This window comes from Polyodon spathula, chromosome 4 (assembly GCF_017654505.1).
Source record: "Polyodon spathula isolate WHYD16114869_AA chromosome 4, ASM1765450v1, whole genome shotgun sequence".
NCBI classification, from domain to species: domain Eukaryota; kingdom Metazoa; phylum Chordata; class Actinopteri; order Acipenseriformes; family Polyodontidae; genus Polyodon; species Polyodon spathula.
The window spans coordinates 94,918,977-94,935,813 of NC_054537.1; the positions used below are offsets into that span (position 1 = coordinate 94,918,977).

At 42.2% G+C, this 16,837-nt stretch overlaps 1 protein-coding gene across 2 annotated transcripts in view; it reads left to right on the forward strand.

The window, feature by feature from the left end:
• The window catches only part of LOC121315171 (solute carrier family 45 member 4-like), a 60,178-nt gene that overhangs the window by 28,772 nt on the left and 14,569 nt on the right, over positions 1-16,837 (forward strand). For both annotated transcript variants that reach the window (XM_041249175.1, XM_041249176.1), the window contains exon 2: positions 4,367-5,139. In XM_041249175.1, coding sequence (XP_041105109.1) covers positions 4,887-5,139 — 253 coding nt within the window. In that variant the 5' untranslated portion in view covers positions 4,367-4,886. The remainder of the gene's footprint in view (positions 1-4,366; positions 5,140-16,837) is intronic.

Below are 16,837 nucleotides of genomic sequence, written 5' to 3' on the forward strand. Positions count from 1 at the left end.
AGATTGGCCAGTTAATATACAGTGTGTATTGTGCCACTTTTGGATAGACGCTGTTTAGACGGAGCCTGTCCCTGTGACTTAGCTCCATAACAGACAAAAGATTGCATCTCACTCACCAGATTAGCTGAGGTGATTGCAAGCAAGAAAGCTGTCTTGAAAGACAAAAATTTGAGCTCAGCTGAATGCATGGGCTCAAATGGAGGTCTTGTCAGCGCATTAAGCACGACATTTAACCTCCAGCGAGGGACTATATTCTTCACCGGTGGCCAAAGCCGCCAGGTGTCTTTCAAAAATTGTCCCGCCAGGAAATGAGCTCTTGGAGAGCTCTGAATCGATTTTTATATGGCACACCAAAGTGGCTGCCAAATAAACCTTTAGAGTAGAGGGACATTTCCCCTCATCAAATAGGTCCTGTAAGAATTGCAGTATAACTGCCAAAGGACATATAGTGGGTTTGATCCCACAAGCCAAACTCCACGTCTGAAACATGCCCTACTTGTACCCATACTGGGAACGAGTAGAGGCTTCCCTGGTGTTTTGTAGGGTGTCAATCACCCTTTTGAAATGAGGGCCTATGGTTCTCAGAGAGGGACCCCATAAGTTGAGCCTGGTAAGCTACAAGTATGCTATTGTAGTTAGCCAGGCGTGCGTTAAATGCACTAGTCGCTGCACTGCTTATTCGGTCACGCCACAGCCTTGGCTAGCAAGGACAGATTGGTAGGCTGAATAAGCATAGCAATGGGGGCCTCTACTGGCAGAAAGTTGGTAAGACCCAGCTTGTCCTCTTCGAACACTGTACAGTGAGTCTACAGATCGGGAAACTGTCATAGCTGGGTGAGCCCCAAGTAGATTGTTGCTTGAACAGAAAATCTGGGTGGACCGGAGGGGCAGCAGGAGTGATAGAGGGCTGCTCGTCATAAATGGAGCGCCTCTTGTCCCTTGTTTCAGGCCAAGGAATGTGTACCGCTGCAGGAACTGCATTGAGGGCATAAGCTCTGACAGTGGAAGCTGCGTATCCAAGATGTCGGATTAAGCATCATCCGAAGGGAGCCCCTTGTCCTGATCGTCGGCCTCCTCGAGGTGGTGATAGACAGTATGTCACACTCTCTAGCCCACTAGTCACTGCCTGCAAGGTTGCAGGGGGGAGTAGGTGCTGGAGGATTCAGTATTACCGGTGGGACTGAGCGCTCTAGTGTACACAATTCACAAAAACTGACTTCAGTCAAGGCCCTATGCACATGCTCTGGGCCCAGGCATACATACATTTTTCGTGTCCGTCATTTGCAGGCAGTTTAGCCTTGCAAGAGACACACGTATGGAACAGGGCGAGGAGCCCTGTACATGTGGCTCCAAACTGCACAGTTCAATGTGCTGCATCTGTTTAGTAGCTGCCACTCCTAGAATTGTAAAGTTAACGTCTCCTGGTCTTCAGTTACTAACAAAGCGTGTAACACCAACGACAAAAGTACTGAACATGTCCGATATACAGTCCTGGGATGTTGACTTTCAATCCATGGGCACGTGAAAAATGGTCCCTCTTGGAAAATAGTACCCCCCAGACAAATTTTCATAGATTATGCTATGAAAGTCAGTTCCCTGATTTTCACTGTGAAATCTAGTCCCGCCATGAAAAATGGTTGTAACAGTTAAACACCTACATACTATAATAACAAGCAGTTTTCACTATTGTTACCTCAAGAAGACACCAGACAAAATATTAAACAGAAGTCCTGTTTTATTAAGTGATACAAAGGAACATTCACAAATACATACTGCATGTATGACATTTTTTTCTGTTGCAATCACAGTCATTATCAGCTAATAGACCTCATTTCTGTGTTTGTATAAACTGGTGTGTGTGGAAAGATGTAGTTAATAGTTAGCAGGTAATCCAGATTCCTCAAACTTCACACATTACAAAGAGTACAGCGGTTACTGCACCTAGATTGGGGTTATGTCCTGTGACTTGGAGAGCAATTCGTTTTAACACTTTGTTCAATAAAATACACACTCAATGTAAGAGTGAACCATATATAGTCCAAACAGACTTTTGAATGCAGACAAGTTTAAAATAATAACCTTATGATTGATTGGTCATTTTTAAAGTGTGTTCTGTGGTTTTTGTCAGGGATGCATTGTACTGAAAGCAGGGCAATGGGTTTCTGAACAGAAGACAAGAGCATTGTGCACTGCAGTAGCTCCGAGTGCCATATTCTGAACAAGCGTAGTGGTGATCAAAAGGACAGTATGGATGGCAGTGAAGTCAAGCCACTTAGTTTTAAAATGTGTAGAACAGACTCTGACAGGGGAGTAAAAACTTAAATCTGTTAAAAGAAAAAAGCTTTAAAAACAAATGGCTCATTTAAATGGATTATTTTTTTTTAAATAACAAGGGACTTTGGAAAGTACATTACGTTTCTACAATAAAACCTCACTGGCGTGCAAGGTGCTGTTTTTTTAGACTGACCTTGGATTTGTACAATTTCTCAATGTCTCTTAAATTTAATATGTGACTGAAATGCCGATGCTATGAGATTTTGTTCTTTGTTCTGTAAAGACCTTGGACCGGTAATAACCCAGGTTCATTGCCCTGCAGCCAGCACTTGATTAGTGAGTAGGATAGGTGCAGTAATCTTCTCCTGGTGTTAAAAGGAACACCCCCCTCCCCTCCCCAAGCAGGTTCTGCATCTCTTCAGAATGCACAGCCAGCCTATTGTCTCCTGAATTTATACTCTCTGATAAAGGTAACTGAAACGGGTTTGAAACCATATCCATTAATGTCAGCAGAGATGAATGCTTGATTGAATAAAGAGATAAGAAAATCCTGGGTTCAAATTCCAGCTTGCTTACTGTGTGAACTGGGAGGGGAGTGTTAAGGCTAAAGTACAGTAGACCTTTTAACATCCAACCATTTATATCAAAGCACTCTCTCGCTCTCTGTCTGCAGGTTAGAGACTGGACAAGGAAGTGAATTTAAAGTAATTGTACATATCATTTGTTATGCTAACTTGTTGCATCCTGTTTCATATTGTATTTTAGTAGTATTATTTGCACTTACTGTAAACTACTCTATTTAAATATGAATCTTGTAACCATGTACAGCCCTGTAATACCTGAAGAGGGTGTATATACAGGTATAGCTGGCTCCTGGGGTAACATTAACCACCTTTTTGATTTCACAAAGCTGTGAAACTAGTTAGAAGCCCTATTTTTATTGGCTTTGGTGTAGAATTCTGAGTCACATGCCTTTCATGTAATTTACCTGTGGAGACAGATTTGGAATCTGGCTTATTTCACAGGCAGGATGGAGGTCAATTCCTGTTTTTCAATTCCCAATTCCCTTTGAATCAATTCTAACAATCACTGATCAAAATTGCAATTCACACTATTCTGTTAAAATGAGCTTCTCACGATGGCAACAATAGCTTCAATTAAAGTCATTGTTAGTCAACTACTAAATTTGGCTTCAAATAAAATCAGTTAAATTATTATTATTATTATTATTATTATTATTATTATGTTTCTGAAATATAAATTCCAATTGCCTCAAAGGAACTGGAATCAGGAATTGATTTTAAAGAGGAATTGCGATAGAGCCAGGACTCCGTGGCAGGAGGTGTTTATTCAGACTCTGGTGTGAGGGAAAGCTTGGATGTTGTCTGACTGAATGTGTCTTTATTCATCACCTGCACAAACCCACCTAAAATCCAGAAAATACTATTGTATTCTACAGCAGTGACCAAGCACCCTAGTTTACTGTAGTATCTATTGTATTCCATCTAGTTTGGTGTGGTAGACTGGAATTATCTTTAATCTGTTATTGAGTAGTGTGTATATATGTGTATGTATGTATGTATGTATGTATGTATGTATGTATGTATTTTTTACATGGGTACATTCCCAAGGGGCAGGTCAGGGATCCGTTACAAATGTAATTGCGTCATTAGTAATTCATTGCATTACAGTGTAAATGTAGATGAACCTTGACACACCTATGTAATTGTAATTCTACAATTTTAACAGTTAAATTTTGCATTGATTTGTCATTCAATCATTCTTCTGTTTTCAACCATTTTGATGAAACCCTTTGTTTGAAAAAAGAAAGCAAAAAAAATGTTCTCCTAGTCTGTGTTTGTGTATTTGTACCTGCGATTGTTGCTGGGATTTTTTAGAACAGGCAGAGTAAATATGTTAATGTGTGGAGCTGTTCGTGTCCCTTTTGAGTGCAGTAAGAATTGTGATTGAACAATAGCATTGTAATTGCCCCTCAGGTTTGACAAGCAGAGGTGTTTTTCCCATCACTAACCTTCTTCTCTTCTTTTCTTCCCTCGCTCTCTGTCCGCTGGTCCGGTCCGGTGCTCTGCAGAATAATCGGCTGCTCGATGGGGATTAACAGAGGAGCTCCCACTTGTGTCGCCTTCCCGTCTCTGTGCTGCCAGCCTACCCCTTTCAGCACTTGCTCCATAGCAATCATGAAACTTGTATTAACTGAATGGCAATTAATATGGATTTTGAATTGTAGTAGACAGTAAAAACGCACAGCAAAGCCATATGATTTCACAACTCCTTGTTTACCAAAGAGCTGCTGGTGTTCTTCTACCGTGGACCTTTTTGAACCTCTTTTGAATCCCTGAGGAAGAAATACATCCAGATTTGAAAGAGAAGAAGTCTTCCAAAAATAAAAGAAAGGAACGTGGTGGTTATTTAAAAAAAAAAGAAAAAAAAAAACAAAGAAACAAGACAGATGTGCAATCAAGGGAGAAGAAACAAGACAACGTCTTAATTTTGTCCCAGAGTTTTTAAATTAAAATCTATCTATTTATATTAAAATATATCTATTTATAAATAGTCTCTATACATATTGTACTGAAGAAGCTCTATATTGAATGCTCCTGATGACCATGGCTCCCCAGAATGCTGACTCGGTTACTATGCAAGTGGAGGTTCTGCCGGTGGCTGAGCTCAGGAAGAAGCAGGGCGAGGGCAGGGAGAGCGACAGCCGGGAGGACGCGGAGAGCGAAGCCTCCATAGACAGGATCCCTATGCGGCGCTGGGTGATGCACGGGGCAGTGATGTTTGGACGCGAGTTCTGCTATGCCATGGAGACGGCCCTCGTCACGCCAGTTCTGTTGCAAATCGGTATGCTGCTGTCTGCTCCTGCCATTAGGGTATAAAGGTGTGGGAGGGAGGGGGGGGGGAGGGAGGGGGGGGGGGGGGGGGGGGGTAGGGGGGCAGATAAGGGTGGGCAAAGAATTATTATTGTTGTTTTTGTTATTATTGTTATTTATTGGTGACAAAATGAAATCTAAAAAACAGAGCATGTAAATGAACTACATTTTTCTGTAACTGTTCGGGTGATAGAAGCGTGACTATTACAGAGAACCAGTGCCTCGGAGCATTGGTGCCGTCAGCCGTACACATATTGCATACTGTGCGTACCGTTGATTTGAAAAATGTCATCTTCAGAAGTTTCATGTCATGCCATCGATTGAAGCGAAACAGACATTTTAAGCTGATAGGATTGTACTGTTTATTGAGTGGTAGTAATGAGCAAACGCAAGCAGATAAGTTTGCTTGAAACTTCAAAAAGAGCAAAAATCTTTCTTGTGACTGTCAGAGGGAAAAGAATCAGTAAGAGCACGGAACTGTCTGTTTCTGGCACTAACGGTGGTGGAGTTTCCAGTGGTGAAAATCCGTTGGCAGCACTGAATGTTAGTCATGCATGATCTGAATTCTGCTACTCTTCCAGGATTGAGCACAGTAAGTGCACATTTATGCAAGTTTCATTTGTATTTTAATTTGATCGTTGTCTTATAGTAAAATTTACTAATACATTTTCTAATCATTAAAACATTATTGCAAAGTTGTATTATTATTATTAATGTTATTATTATGATAATTTTTTTAACTGCCTGTTTTGTCACAACATGTAAGATTTTTTTTTTTTTTAAACTGTATGTCTATACGCCATGCTTAGGGGATGAGTAGTGATTAGTTGTAGTGATTGTGAGAATAAAATGATTAGAAATGGAACCAGTATAACAGATTTGTGAGCTAGTTTTCCCCCTAGTTTTAAGTCTGTATTTCAAATAGGGTTATTTGTATATTTTATTGTTTTTGTGGACTGTTTGGCTGTCAGTGTTGTTGCTGTGCATTATTCGTGTTCAGAAAGGGAAACAGTGATGCAATTTGATTTGTTTTCTAATGTGACAGTCTGTGCTGTGCAACTCAGGAAAGAACAGAAATGCAGCACTCTAATTGGCTGAAACACTTTAAAGCATGGTGATGCAGAGTCCTTATCAGCATGAGATAGGTTGATGGTGTGGTTCAGTGCGCACCATGTGAATGATTTCTGGGGGTGCTCCTGCCTTGGAGGGGAGTGTGGGAGTTCTCTGAAGTCAGCAGTCGATTGAATGTAAGAGAAAGTGCTGGTTAGTCAGTCCAGGTTATTATTATTATTTTTTTTTTTTTAAGGAAACTATGTCAATGGCCTAGCTAAGGGTGTGGTTTTAGAGGTTTGAACCCCCCCTCCCCCAGAAATGGAGTTATTCAACAACGTGGGAGAGAAAAAAATGTCAGCCACCGGTGGCACTGTGAACCCCCGTCCCAACCAATGTAAGCTCTGACCTGTGAGCTGTTTGCATCGCTGCCCGCGTAAGCACACTTAAACAAACAAACAAAAAAAAAAAAAAAAAACTGTGACTGGGCAGAGACCTGTCATTTTACACCACACTCGGCCTTCGACTCCTTTGATTGGACAGCACGTGTGCACGTACTGTTCAAAGCCACGTGCGATGAGACGTCCAAGTCGAAGATTAATATAGAAATGATGGCCTCGGCTAATATTTGAAAATGAATCCACGTCTGGGAGGATACTAGACGTCCTCTGCTTTTGCCTGACAGAGGACATCTGGCTTTTTAGTCCCCTGCGAATCCTGCTTTAAACGACTGTTGTAAAACCGAGACGCAAGTACTCTAACTTTGTATAATAATAATAATTCGACATGCTCGGCGACCATCTTGTAATGGAGCAGACATGCTAGTCTGCTTCACTGCCTCTGCACCCAATATCCACCTACTATTCCAAAGAATATTTCTACTGAGTTTCAACTTTATACCATAAAATGCACAATTCTTAGGTTTCGTGCTACGTAGCTACCCCATTGTGTGGAACAGTCAACGTTCGACATGGGCCAGTGACCTGGGGCCGGTACGGATTGCAGTTTGGCCGGTAGTTTATGAATACAGGTTGTCACAGAGCGCTCTGTTTTTTGGCTTGTTCAGCAACCATGCGGCAAAGCAAAATTGATTAAAGAAAAAAAAAAACAACAAAAAACCATTTGTCAAACTTTTCATGTCGGGTTGATTTGGAATAAAAGTTCAGTTTGGGAGTCTTGCATGTTGGATTAAGATTTGGTGAACTTTGAGATGATTCATGTCAGATTGATTTTGAATAAAAGTTCAGCTTCAATTTGGGATTTTTGCTGTACTGCGTTTTTAATTCTTTAATGAACAGGATAAAGCAAAGGCAGAATACTGCATACACGAGACGAACAGGTATGTGTAATTCTAGTTTTATTGTCTGCTAAGAAATACATAATAATAATAATATTCACAATCTCATCTCATTAACTTACAGTTTATCATTCACTCTGGTTGACCGTTCTCTATAACGAACAAAAGGCTTGGACCCAAACAAGTTCTTTATAGCGAGAGTGTACTGTGTTCAGCAGGTTTCATTCGACTTTATGAAGCAAAATGTGTTAATTCTATATGGTGATGCAAATCTTGTGGCCATAGTTGTAGGTACTGTAGCCTTGCCTTCTCCTTCAGGTCAGCACTGAGGTGAATTGATGGTGTTTTTCAGGATTGCACGCCCTTAAAGTTTCCCATAGTGAAAGCACAGCAAAGTGTAATCAAGTGTAATGAAAGCTAAAGCATAGGGAAGCATTGTAAAGCACAGAGAGGTATATTAAAGCATAGGCAAGCATTGTAAAGAATATTGAGGTATGGTAAAGCATAGGTAAGCATTGTAAAGAATATTGAGGTATGGTAAAGCATAGGTAAGCATTGTAAAGAATATTGAGGTATGGTAAAGCATAGGCAAGCATTGTAAATAATATTGAGGTATGGTAAAGCATAGGTAAGCATTATAAAGAATATTGAGGTATGGTAAAGCATAGGTAAGCATTGTAAAGAATATTGAGGTATGGTAAAGCATAGGTAAGCATTGTAAAGAATATTGAGGTATGGTAAAGCATAGGTAAGCATTATAAAGAATATTGAGGTATGGTAGCATGGAAAATGCATAGTGTTAAAATAATGGGAGTAAAACTGCACAAATATCATGGTGCACTTCTAGAAGGCTATATGTAACCCCACAGTTCATTAATTCAATTTCAGTTCCACAATCTTTACCAGGCTTGGCCACAAACATGCTGCTCAGCACAGTATGTGATTACACAAGAGCTCTGAAAACTAAGGTTGATATGCTATGTATTTCAAATAGTGTCAGTGGAACCGTTATATAATACTGCAGTACGAAGCCAGCAAGTGGTGTGTGTGTGTGTGTGTGTGTGTGTGTGTGTGTGTGTATGCACAGCCAGTGTGTGTCACTCACACAGAACTTTCTGTACAGTACCTCTGTTTTTGCATAGCTACAGTATAGCTTGAGAGATGTTAAAGATGAATATTTTATATATATATTTAAATGAAACCGTCTTTTACCTCTGTCACGAAGAGAACAGTTTATTCAATTCCAAACGTTTCTTTCTACTTCAGTACAGTCCTGTGAGGGAGAGGATAATCCTCTATTTAATCAAAGGGGGGGGGGGGGGCACCTCTAAGGAAATATCCATGAACATAGAAAACTAATGGCACTGTAGTGCTGCTGAACACCAATGAGTAATATACAGGCAAAAGCTCTTAATAGAATTAGGTTAGGCTGCATCATTAATCTAGCAGTGTTTTATAGCTTGGTGTGTTGGAATTGTATTGAGTGCAGTATTACACTGACTCATTGCTGCAAGGGGCGTGGAGATGCATCCAGCCTAGAGATTAAATACATGTACTATCTATTCTCAATATTAAGAGAGGAACAGATAGCACAATCTGCATCTATATAAACTGCCATAGGAAATATGATATTCCATACTCTGTGTGTTAGTTTGGAGCACCCACACCCTTCTGCATTGTAATCGAGGCCGGACACTTGGTGGAACACATGATTAACGTTACATAGCCAAAAGCAAACATTTTCTTGATTTTTAAAACTTTTAAAAACTCATAAGGAGTGATTTACAGAGTTCTTAATGTTGCTGTAACACACATAACTTGGAATGGGCCAAAAAGTACGAAAAGAGAGCCACATTAACCTTGTGCCTGCAAAGGGTGATTGATTATTGAGACAATCCGATAACAGGACATCATTCAGAGACCTTAACACATCCCCAGTGTGGAGGGTTAAAATCCTCCACTACCAGCTGAGGAAGCGATTTACACTTCCTGAAAGAACCTTGATGTAAGAGCTCTTAGACATTTTGTAACAGAAATCCATTAAACACACTGAACTCTTTCTTGTAATGCAGTTCAGGGTAGTATACTGTGATATCTGATTCTCTTCTTGCTGGTTCACATATTGCTATTTCAGACAGCTCCCTATGAACAGTATGAGCACAGTGTGTGTGTGTGTGTGTGTGTGTGTGTGTGTGTGTGTGTGTGTGTGAGTGAATCGAGCTGTTAAAGACTTCATTGTTTTTTTTTATCAGTTCTTTGAGATATCGCACTGTTGGTTACAATTGACTGTTTTTCAATATAAGAGGTTAATTAGTGCAAATATTTAAAAAAACATGCATAAACACATATTCAGATTCCATGGCAGTGTGTTTGTGCAGAAGTAATGAAACAACAAGTTCAAGCATGGCCCTGCTTGTAGATTTGCTGTTTGCATTGTACTCGGTGCTGTTTGCATTGTACAGCTCGCATGCCGCCAGAGGTGTTCACTGCAGCAGTCAAGGTGGGATTTTAACTCATGAAAAGATCGTTCACAGGCCTTCTCATCACAATAGTGGTACTTGTTATATTCATGTAATACAGTAGAATTTATCCAGGCTGACTTTAAGCACCCTCCTTACCCCATAGTTATGCCAACATTCTGAAATCTCAGAATCCACAAATCTAAAATGGCTGGCAGGGAAACGAATATCCTACAAGTGCAGACGGCCAGTGTCCATTGAAAGCACTGACTGAGACTGGGGCCCTTCTATCTGTCCCTACCAATTATATTAACTGTAGTAGGGTAATAAGAGATCACATGTCATTCGCAAGAGGATCCGGAGTGGTTGCCACACTGTACTCCTTGTGAACACCACAGACAACAAACGTCACTGAAGAACCTGCTGGAAAATACGATCATGGACTCGAAGGGTCATTCTGTATGTTTGATGATCAAACTTGATCCCCAACTTCCCAAACCCAGGCATGCCATTCAGGAGCACCCTACAGTACCATGGCATTATTGCATGCCAAAAGGCAAAGGGCAACGCCGGTACAACCTTACTGGAGTTGCGTTTTAAGCTCTGGTATAAAGGTTTTGGTCTGTGGGGGGGCCCCAATTCCAGTCTCAATATTTGTGAGACAGCAGTGCACTTAGACAGGTTTTATCTTATTCTAGTAATGCTGATGCAAACCTCTTTTATATTTGTTTATGATCCAGTAGATGTGTTAATGCACAAGACCCCTATATACTGTAACATTGTGATCAATTCAAATCATTATTCCATCAGATTAATGATCAGCAATGACCCCTGCTTTGCATAACTAATACACTGTGAGGTACAATTGCCATGTTTGAAGGTAAGGCTGTCTGTTTTTAAGCTGAAAAATACAACAAACAAAAAAATGATACATTAGAACCAAGCTGAAAAACTACATCCACAGGTCTGTTTCTTTTTGTTTCTCCTGGAAGGCATACCTGTATGTGTTCTACTGTACAGTGCCAGTATTTTTCCATTACGTACAAGTTCGACTCTGAAAGGGATCAAAGGTTCAAGGTGTTTTGCTGACTGCCTGTAGAGGTCAAAGCCACAGAAAGGTTTTGGAGAATGACAATTGCAAGTTTAAGTACAAGGTGTGTGTATATATATACTTCATAAACAGTCTCGCATGTCATTTTAAACACTTGATAAACAGTCTCACGGGCCATTTTATTGTTTTTTTTTATTTTTTTATTTTCTTTTGTAGGCTGTATTTACTAGTGTACAGTTTTCTGCCATTAGTAGTTTGATGGAAATACTTGTTTTTCTCCATATTAATCCAGTACCATGAAAAATCCAGTTTACAAATATATTGAGATCTACCATTGATTAGAACATTAGTTTCATTTGCTCTCAGAATACCTCTGTACTGGAGACACAGTCATGGGTTGGTAGTACTCAGATGGTAAGCTAGCCTGACGATAGTGGGTTGTCATGACATAATTCGGAATGTTTGCGTCCTGTCTGCAGGTTCTGTCTGACGCTTGTATTCAGTGGAGTGAAAAGCGCTGCTCTTCTACATGTTTTTGTCTTTCTTTTGGGGGGGGAAGAGTGTTTCCCCTGCCACTTAACCTTGACCTCTAAACTGCCCGGTGTGGGAGAACCTGTGGAAGCTGGAGCCCGTAAAGAAAAACATGAAGCTGTGCCAAGGGCAATACAAGCTAAGGAGCTGGAGAACTATGTGCTGTATGGGCACACAGGGAAAATACACATTTTTACACTTATTATATTTAGACAGTCAGAAACACTCTGGGTCGCACTTTATCACGCGTGCGTGAAATAATATCCCTCTGTGTCTTTGTCTCTCTCTCGTGTTAAAATTCTCACCCAACTGTAAAAAATGAACTACTAACGATTAATTCATGATTAATTCAATTCGAGCAGTTTAATTCATGCTGCAGGAAGGAGCTGTGTAGAGCAGCTGTGACAGTGAGCTTGGTCTAGATAAAGGATAGTGTGTAGAGCAGCTGTGACAGTGAGCTTGGTCTAGATAAAGGATAGTGTGTAGAGCAGCTGTGACAGTGAGCTTGGTCTAGATAAAGGATAGTGTGTAGAGCAGCTGTGAGTGAGCTTGGTCTAGATAAAGGACAGTGTGTAGAGCAGCTGTGACAGTGAGCTTGGTCTAGATAAAGGACAGTGTGTAGAGCTGCTGTGACAGTGAGCTTGGTCTAGATAAAGGATAGTGTGTAGAGCAGCTGTGAGTGAGCTTGGTCTAGATAAAGGACAGTGTGTAGAGCAGCTGTGACAGTGAGCTTGGTCTAGATAAAGGATAGTGTGTAGAGCAGCTGTGAGTGAGCTTGGTCTAGATAAAGGATAGTGTGTAGAGCAGCTGTGACAGTGAGCTTGGTCTAGATAAAGGACAGTGTGTAGAGCTGCTGTGACAGTGAGCTTGGTCTAGATAAAGGACAGTGTGTAGAGCTGCTGTGACAGTGAGCTTGGTCTAGATAAAGGACAGTGTGTAGAGCAGCTGTGACAGTGAGCTTGGTCTAGATAAGGGACAGTGTGTAGAGCAGCTGTGACAGTGAGCTTGGTCTAGATAAGGGACAGTGTGTAGAGCAGCTGTGACAGTGAGCTTGGTCTAGATAAGGGATAGTGTGTAGAGCAGCTGTGACAGTGAGCTTGGTCTAGATAAAGGTAAGTTGGGGTTTTTGATGCTGTCATTTACCGGGTGCAGGTAGGAGGGCCATTGACAAGCAGAGACAACCTGCATCAGTCCAAACGTCAGGCATTTCTATCAAAGTCTTATGGCTGGGAAACTGATAAAAACAGAGGAGGCTTAGAGGGTGCATTAAAAAATTCTCAGAATTAAAAATAATGCTTCATCAATTGCCATTGATGAATCTGAGATGAATTCATTCTTTGCACTGGCTGTTTTTTTTGTTTTTTTTATGTAGGATGTGTTGTGGAGTGGGGTGACAGAAATGCAGAATGCATGTTGGGTAAGTGCTGCCTGCTGTGGAATATCCACGCTCAGGAGAATGAGGTTTACTGCAGCGGGTCCTCATTCGAATGTAGGGGAATCCCTGGATTGTCAGGTTCAAATTTGTTTCAAAGGGAACGAGAATGTGAACTATTTGCAGTGACAGCAAGAGGGAAGATTATTTCCAGGAATGTTTACCTCCAAGGAAACAAACCAAGCACAACTAAACAATGGAGGTTATGAAGCAAGCTTGTCTGAAGCGGCACATTTTTGTCGTATTGTTTTTCAGTTGTGGATGATTTGAGAGAGGTGAATGCTAGCCTCATACAGGCTAAGTCAATGGGATTGAACCCGAATCTCTTTGTAATTCAGCATGCCTGATTATGTGTTTTTCTTTGTTTTGGTGGTTTTTTTTTTGCTCTAAAAGCGTTTAGTGACATGTCAAGCATTCCAGACACCAGCAGAGCATTCTAGAATCTTTTTGGTGACCTTTGTAGGGATTCCACCACTGTGCCCTTACCCAGTAGCACTTAGATCTGAGAATTAAAACTGACAGAAAGCCCAGAACAGGGCATGTTCTTGAGAGGAGGATGCATTCTACAGACACACCTGTGCCAAAAATCTGTATTTCTTATTTGTACTGGGTGAGTACCTATTTATGCTGTTCTCTTAGAGGTATAGGAAGCAGCCCTCCTGTGATAGCTAGGGAGTCTTTTTTTGATTAGTTAGTGCCATTGAAGGCAAGTTTTGTTTTGTTATTTTTGAGCTTAGAGTTTTCCCGTACTTTTGTTAAACTTACCGTTACACTGAGTGTGTGCAATAAAAATAGCAATTTCTCAAAAGAATCCTGCTGTCCTTCATCTGCCTCCGTCACGTGCATGGCTCAAAGCATTAAGGGAGGTATTGCCCTCAGTACACCACTAGGGGTGCACTTCTACAATTTATGGTGGTTGTTATTTATTTCTTAGCAGATGCCATTATCCAGGGCGACTTACAATGTATAAGCGAAGTGTACGAGGAAGTCCTCACTCCCAAGCGACGAGGCCTGCTGTTTTGTACTGGTGTATAATGAAGCATTAATGTACACCTGCTAGATGATAGCAGAACTCCAGCCTGGCACAAAGTTTCTGATTTTTACAGGCTTGTGAGATGGGCGTGCGCTGCTGTCCCAGAGTGGGGTTATTCCACTGGTGAGGAGTGCATATATATGGTGTACCAGGGCTCCCTTCTTGGACATGGCACCTTCCACAGCTGGATGGGAGGCTTGTTTTTGTCCTGCAGTGCCAGCTCTCTGTGTGTCGCAATCGCTGATTTCATCTGAGACGCGGGAGCCGTTGTGTGTCAGCGCTGGAATGGGAGTCTTCCAGCATCCAAGTAGACTGCTGTGCAGTATAAAGACCTGCTACCCCGGGGGTGTGCCAGCCCTGTTCTGAATGGCTATAAAGACCTGCTACCCCGGGGGTGTGCCAGCCCTGTTCTGAATGGCTATAAAGACCTGCTACCCCGGGGGTGTGCCAGCCCTGTTCTGAATGGCTGTAAAGACCTGCTACCCCGGGGGTGTGCCAGCCCTGTTCTGAATGGGTATAAAGACCTGCTACCCCGGGGGTGTGCCAGCCCTGTTCTGAATGGCTATAAAGACCTGCTACCCCGGGGGTGTGCCAGCCCTGTTCTGAATGGCTGTAAAGACCTGCTACCCCGGGGGTGTGCCAGCCCTGTTCTGAATGGCTGTAAAGACCTGCTACCCCGGGGGTGTGCCAGCCCTGTTCTGAATGGCTGTAAAGACCTGCTACTCCGGGGGTGTGCCAGCCCTGTTCTGAATGGCTGTAAAGACCTGCTACCCCGGGGGTGTGCCAGCCCTGTTCTGAATGGCTATAAAGACCTGCTACCCCGGGGGTGTGCCAGCCCTGTTCTGAATGGGTATAAAGACCTGCTACCCCGGGGGTGTGCCAGCCCTGTTCTGAATGGCTGTAAAGACCTGCTACCCCGGGGGTGTGCCAGCCCTGTTCTGAATGGCTATAAAGACCTGCTACCCCGGGGGTGTGCCAGCCCTGTTCTGAATGGGTATAAAGACCTGCTACCCCGGGGGTGTGCCAGCCCTGTTCTGAATGGCTGTAAAGACCTGCTACCCCGGGGGTGTGCCAGCCCTGTTCTGAATGGGTATAAAGACCTGCTACCCCGGGGGTGTGCCAGCCCTGTTCTGAATGGCTATAAAGACCTGCTACCCCGGGGGTGTGCCAGCCCTGTTCTGAATGGCTATAAAGACCTGCTACCCCGGGGGTGTGCCAGCCCTGTTCTGAATGGCTGTAAAGACCTGCTACCCCGCTACTCCGGGGGTGTGCCAGCCCTGTTCTGAATGGCTGTAAAGACCTGCTACCCCGGGGGTGTGCCAGCCCTGTTCTGAATGGCTGTAAAGACCTGCTACCCCGGGGGTGTGCCAGCCCTGTTCTGAATGGGTATAAAGACCTGCTACCCCGGGGGTGTGCCAGCCCTGTTCTGAATGGGTATAAAGACCTGCTACCCCGGGGGTGTGCCAGCCCTGTTCTGAATGGCTATAAAATTTTTTTTTTTTTTACCAATTTGTTTTGGTTTCTTTCTATAGCAACAATTCCTACGTGTATTAACCTCAATGTACATGTGTACTGTGTAGTGCTGTATGTGCATCTTTGTTTCTATAGATATCTATAACAAGCAGTAATGTGTTTGTTTAACTTTAAGAATCTTTTATCTGTTTACAAATGTTTATAGTCTTGCATCAGAAAAAAATACACATTTTTGTATAGTCGTGTGAGTGACATTGCAGGAATTTGTTCTAAATAAACTAATCTTTCAATTCTGTGTGCAGTTATCCCAAATGCAGTCTTCACCTCCTTGCAAAATCCTGGCAATTCCATGGTTAAATACTGCAGTGTTATACAACAGGCACAAGAGAGGGAGGGAGAGAAAGAAAGAAAGTGGGAGGGAGGGAAAGAAGAGCAGCACAGTGGTGCGTCAGACTCGTGCAAGTTTAATTCTGTTCTTTTAGGACTTTGAACAAACTAAAGAAAAGAAAAAAAGGAAAGCAATGGGGCTGCCCCATAAGAAGCAGCAAAATCCAGATATTAGAATCAGCTTCCCTACTACCAATCAGGTCACCCCCAGAAAACACATCCGTGTATCAGCTGGTGTGTGGTTGTGTGTTTATGTGTGTGTGACCTTCATTCTGCATCTGTAGCCCCGATGATATTCTGCAAGGATGAGAGAGCTTCGTGTTTATGGCGGGGACTGGAAGTCTGGAGATACAGCTCACATTCCACCACAGACATACAACTGAATTAACCCATTCAGTACCAAATTACGTTTTCTTTGAAAAAATCAGAAGACAAGCGGTATTTATGTAATTTGATACATTACATTTAGACTTTTGCGGTTAACAAAATTACAGTAAATTATCCTAAATGAGCAGTAGAAAACGGGTAGCTGCCAGTTAAGAATACTCCAGAATTTTACAAATAGCCTGTCCTCAATTGAGGACAATACACTTAATGGGTTGAGACAATCCTGCAAAATATGAATGAAGTATTACATTATTCTTGTGTGAAAACAAAGTCCTATATTGTTGCAAATTATGTTTTAAGCCCAAGATGACGAGCTGGGTATGACGAAAAGGCTGGAGGTGAAGTGAAGGAGAGAGCGGGTATGAGCTGGTCAGAGTGGGTCTGGTTTACTTGACAGCAGTACAGCTACTGTGTGGTGCCCACAGCTGATGCTCCTGTTGATAGAGATTCTTCTGTGTGTCAGTTTCTTTTGAAAAAGAATTACTTTGGGACATTGAAATGTGTCTCCTTGCTGCTGCTGCTGCAGTAACCCCTCCTCCTGTGATGTCATAATAGCAGTGTTCCGTGAT